A 5,973-nucleotide genomic window follows, 5' to 3' on the forward strand; every position below is an offset into this window, starting at 1 on the left:
CCAGAATCATTCCCAGTTTATAAGGCATGTCATATGCAGACAGGCTAAAAGAATTGAATCTATTCAGTCTTGAACAAAGAAGACAACACGACGACCTGATTCAAGCATTCAAAATTCTAAAAGGTGTTGACAATGTCGAACCCAAGGGACTTTTTCAACCTGAAAAAAGAAACAAGGATCAGGGGTCATAAATAGAGATTAGGCAAAGAGAATCGTGAGGGTCTGGAATCAACTCCCGAGTAATGCTGTTGAAGCTGACACCCTGGGATCCTTCAAGAAGCTGCTTGATGAGATTCTGGGATCAATAAGCTACTAACAACCAAACGAGCAAGATGGGCCGAATGGCCTCCTCTCGTTTGTAAACCTTCTTATGTTCTTAATACAACACATCCTTTGTAGTTGAACTACATGTTGAAGGTGTATCATTAATAATGCAGAACACTAGTTTAATAAAGCAGTTTATTGGCTACAGAATAGCTCACAAACACATACATAGTTCAGTAATGCACTTCATAAAGTTACACTGTGTGATCAAGCAATCTATTAAATACATGAATTAAATCAAACAATCAATGAGTAATGCATTTGCTTTGAGGTTTTAGAAAATACCCCAGTCAATGGTCATTTTCTCTAAACTACAGCTGCAGTTTGAACAGATATTTACAGTAGTTCTAGCAGGACAGTGCAATACTATTCCAGTCACTTTAGCACTGGTCTTTAGCAGGACAGTGCAATACTATTCCAGTCAGACTGGTCTTTAGCAGGACAGTGCAATACTATTCCAGTCAGACTGGTCTTTAGCAGGACAGTGCAATACTATTCCAGTCAGACTGGTCTTTAGCAGGACAGTGCAATACTATTCCAGTCAGACTGGTCTTTAGCAGGACAGTGCAATACTATTCCAGTCAGACTGGTCTTTAGCAGGACAGTGCAATACTATTCCAGTCAGTCTTTAGCAGGACAGTGCAATACTATTCCAGCAGGACAGTGCAATACTATTCCAGTCAGACTGGTCTTTAGCAGGACAGTGCAATACTATTCCAGTCAGTCAGTCAGACTGGTCTTCAGCAGGACAGTGCTATACTATTCCAGTCAGACTGGTCTTTAGCAGGACAGTGCTATACTATTCCAGTTCCACTCCAGTGTGCTGCACACGGCTGGAGAGCTCAATCCCCTCTGCTGACTGCTCCTGATCCTGATCCCAGGTTATCCTGAGACAGATGTCAGAGACACACAAGGAGGGTTCAGAGTTTAACTTCAGCAATAACAACAGCTTTAAAGGATGATGACACTTCTAGGCTCTAGAGTAATCAAGTCTCATTGAAATCACAGAGTGCATTTCAGGGTAAGGAGCAGCAGTGTATCAGCTTTGTGACATTACTGATGAAAGAGTTATTTTTTAATACCCTTGAACTAGAATCAAAGAATAACGATTATGAATCTTTATCATATGGAAACCAAAAGGCCAAATTAGCCCAACATAGCATTTCAGGACACAGGTCACAAAGTGAAGGGTACCCTTAGAGTTTGCAAGAGTGATTCTTAAAGAGCGAATCAGAGAGTTTCCTTCTCCATTTTCAGAGCTGTAAAGGATGATGACAGGCAGAGATAGTGAGTGCTGCCCCCCTATGTGTACACATACTGGCTAATACTGACTTACCTTGACCTACCACCAGCGATACGCAGGAAACCTGGAAAAAAAATATGCAGATTGTTTTCAGTTTGTTTTTTCTAGTTGTGTTATACGTGCATGTATAAACTTGCTAAATGTTTATTTTGGACACTGTAAATTAGCTGTGTATATTTCATATACACATACTGTGACAGGCCAGGTGAAATGTGTGCACTGACTGGGAGTCTCACCTTGGATCCTGCAGTAATGAAGGAGCAGCAGAGTGAACAAAATGAAATGATACAGAGTGAAGCTCACTCTGTAGCCAATAGCAACAGCGCTCTGCCAGGACACTGGGGGAAGGAAGGTACAGTGTGAGTGTGTGCTGGTGACTTCCATACACCTTGACTGAGCTGATAGGTATTCAAGAACATTACCCTGTTCACAGTCTCTCTATAACAACAGCCTTCAACTCACCACTCTGTCTGTCTGCTGTAACTGTCGTTTTATTAGAACCATCATTTTCATCACTCAATTATTGAATACTAATTTGGGTAAATCCATGGGTTTTTATTTTATTGTTTGTGAAAAAGTGGAACATTATTTTTAAATGTAATTCAACCTATTGTAAAACTAAAACATTAGAGGGTAACATACACTAATGAATGTTGTATAGAAGCACTGCCTGCACAGTGTGTTTGTGTCCAATCCAATGTGTTGATATTGCTGTAGATTCTGTGATCTGTTTATTAGGGGTTACATACTGGCAATATTATGATGCTTACCATAATCTATGAGACCACATTCAATCATCAAGTCAATTATGAAAAGTTTCTGATCTTACTTTGCACTTCAATTTGTAACGCCTGGCTGCTCTTCCTCACTCCCTGTGACTCCACAGCACACGTGTATCTCCCAGCATGGCTCTCCTCAGTGCTGGCTATGCTGTACAGTGCAGGGCCAGTGCTGTTAATCACAGGCTCCCCGTCTCTCAGAATAGTGTAGTGGAGTTGAGAGCGGGGGGGTTTGTTCATTGTTGCCTCACAGGTCAGGTTAAGAGCCTCTCCCTCCTTCACTGTGGCTCTCGGAGAGGCTGACAGAGTCACCCTGGAGAACAGCTCTGACACAAAACAACAAGAACACAGTCAGAGGGTCTGTGGAGAGTTAAACCAGGTGAAGCCTCTTCCAGCTATAGACAGTGCAGCCTTTAAGGACTGGCATTGTGGTTATAGATGCAAAAATGAATGGTTTGACTGTCACATAAATTGGATACATGACTTCAAACGGCCATACAGAGAGATTATATACTGAATGTTCCTCGTGTGCTAAGAGTAATCCCACACATGAGCTGGCAACCACAGACCTCCAAAGACACGTTGCTTATTTAAGACACAATAAAGAGGCTGTCCATAATCTTTCCTATAGCACTAATGAGACATTTCCTGCACACCTTGTATTTCTTATTTATGAGACTGGTTTGATTGAAAAGAGTAGCCTTCATTGGGAAAGGCAACAGTCCGACAGTGGACAGAAACTTTAGTTTAGTGAATGCATATTCTAACCCAGTCTTCTCTGTATAGGTCTGGCTAGTGTGAGTGCAGTAAAGTAGCCTTCATTGGAAAAGGCATATTACATATGTCTGGGTACTGTTTGTTTGTCAACACATTGGAATTCCTCAATCACAGTCAACACATATATCCATCACCAGCATACAACATTAAAAGGCTAAGTAGCTATAAAGAGAAACCCTCTCTAAAACACTTGAAAAGGTTTTGCGCATTGCAAGCTTGATTTGATTAATAAAAGAAGGCTTTAAAAGAGAACATTGCTATTGGTTTGTTGTTAATATTGGTTATTGTTTGATGCCCACGGTCTAGAATCATGGAATACCAAAGAATTTCCACAACACTGAAAACCTCATTTGCTCCTACTAGCCAAATTTGAGAGAAGCATTCAAACCCCCTGCAAATTTAGCAGAGGGATAATGATCATAATCTTTTATACAGTATTATCATTATCTGTTCAATCTTTTACAGGGTTGTGGTGAGTTGGAGCCTAACCCAGCAGACACAGGGCGCAAGGCAGGACTACACCCTTGATGGGATGCCAGTCCATCGCAGGGCATCAAACACACAGAGGGCAATTTAGAGTGATCAATCACCCTGAACAGCATGTCTTTGGACTGTGGGAGGAAACTGGAGTACCCAGAAAAAACCCATACAAACATAAGGTGAACATGCAAACTCCACACAGGCAGAACCCTAGACGGGAATCAAACCCAGGACCCTGGCACTGTGAGGCAGCAGCGCTAACCACCACGCCACCGTGACGCTCCTTATACAATACAGTGTACCTAATTAGATTTTTTTTTTACTACCTGTTTTTGTCACTGCTTTTTAAAAGTATTTTAATGTATTTATTTAAAGGGGTATTTTATTATCTTATCTTTTACTATTTCTCTAAATTGTTTTGTAAATTATTGTTATTATTATTTGAGGTGATTTATTATGAAACACCCTATATAAGAAATAAAGATTGATTGATTGATTGATTGATTGATTGCAGTTGTAAGATGTGAAACTATAAGGGCCCATTGAAAAGCATCCCTGGTGATTATCTCTGGGAATGGAGGCTCCAGGGTGAGTGTAGTCTGGGGCAGCGCTGGAGAAATATAAAGATGATTTAATTGCAGTGTTCCCTGCCATTTAGATAAAGATAAATAAATAAAAGGAAATTAATATAAAGAGAAAGGGGGTCTTTAATGATAAACTTAATTTGCTCTTTAAAATAATATTAATTAAAAGCAGTAAATAATCAGTCAAATAACTTTGTTTCTGCATCATATCTATTTTAATTTAAAGGAAATAGAGCTACAAAGTAATCTTCTTTTGGTCTAATACTGAGACTTTTTAATTTTTTTTCTATGGCTGGCTGCCATCTTTCTTACAGGCTCAGTTCAGTCACTCACCTGATACTTGTATCCTGACAGCACTGCTGTATTGTGAGTAAAACGGTTTGCTCCCCCTTTCAGCTCGACACCAGTACTCTCCACTGTGAGACACAGCAGCAGCTCTGATTGTGTATCCTGCTCCAGTTCCACTGCTGCTGTCAGTCTGGTACACTGGAGTACTGGACTGACTGTCTTTATACCAGAGATATCTCCAGCCATCAGAGCCCCCCTCAACCCTACAGCTCAGGGTCACTGAGTCTCCTTCGAATATCTCTCCTGCAGGCTCCTGGGACAGTGCAGGCTTCGGAGCGTTCACTGAAATAGAGGAGACAACAGCATTAGGTGCACATTTCCATCTTTCATTCAAAAAAAAACTTTACCCACTAGATTCTGTAATTGTGCAAACTTTAAAACCACTTGTTATTATGTAACTGTTGTAGATACTTTCCATGTGCATGTGTATCCCAGAGGGACATGGAATACCTTCCCAGTGTGTGTTTGTGAAAGGATAGAGGGAGACAGAGAGGGGGTACTCAGTCTCACTGATGAGAAGGCAGGAACAGTTCAGTGTAGATTGAGGAATCCTCTCAGTGTGTGAAGGTGACAGAAATGGAATGGAGGGGCAGACAGCACTCACACCGATGAGAAGGAAAGAAGGGCGGAGGAGCGGAGGAAACAGGGGAACTCTCTCAGTGTGTTTGTGGTGAAAATGCAGGGAGAAAGAGAGGAGGCAGGGGCACACAGCACTCAGGTAGGAAGACAGTAGGGAGACAGAGCGCCCCGTCTGAGGTCTACAATAGAGGAGAGGATCAGAATGTTAGAATTCAGAGTCTTTGGACTTACCTGATACTGTCAGTGTGAGAGCATTGCTTGGTTTAGAGTACGATGGGTTACCGCTCCTTTCACCTTTACAGGTATATTCCCCACTGTGGTCTCTAGTAGCAGAGCTAATTGTGTATCTATCACCATCTATTCTGCTGTAATAATCCTGGTATACTGGAACTTTCCTCCCATCTTTGTACCATGTGAATCTCCAGCCAGTGTAATGCCCCTGAACCTGACATCTCAGTGTAACACTCTCTGATTCGTATAGCTGTGTCCATGCAGGCTCCTGGGTCAGCACAGCCTGGGGTCGTTCTGTAGAGACAGAAGATCAGAGAAGATCAGACAGCACTCAGCACTCCTCTCCCTCTCCTGTTTGTATCCTATATTATTCCTCAAGGAAATACAATCTGGTAAGAACCTATCTATTATTAATACACTATTCCACCAACTGGAGTGTTTCAGTGACCTGCTTTTACTCATAATAACGGCACCTTTAACTCTTTGTCAGCTGCAGAGGTGCTTAATCACGGTTAATTGTGGGGTGTATTTTTCTGTTTGGAACTGTAACCCACTGTGTACCCCCGAT

At 41.6% G+C, this 5,973-nt stretch overlaps 1 protein-coding gene across 1 annotated transcript; it reads right to left on the reverse strand.

Annotated features, from left to right (window-relative positions):
- Window positions 1–1,057: 1,057 nt before the first annotated feature.
- On the reverse strand, window positions 1,058–5,715 carry LOC121310911 (Fc receptor-like A; the record flags this gene model as incomplete). The annotated part of the gene is made up of 5 exons (XM_041243822.1): window positions 1,058–1,211; window positions 1,661–1,691; window positions 1,864–1,965; window positions 2,457–2,732; window positions 5,406–5,715. Coding segments are annotated over 5 exons (807 nt in total), but the record flags the coding sequence as incomplete, so codon positions are not given.
- Window positions 5,716–5,973: the final 258 nt, after the last annotated feature.

This window comes from Polyodon spathula, unplaced genomic scaffold (genome assembly GCF_017654505.1).
Source record: "Polyodon spathula isolate WHYD16114869_AA unplaced genomic scaffold, ASM1765450v1 scaffolds_2823, whole genome shotgun sequence".
Lineage (NCBI taxonomy): Eukaryota > Metazoa > Chordata > Actinopteri > Acipenseriformes > Polyodontidae > Polyodon > Polyodon spathula.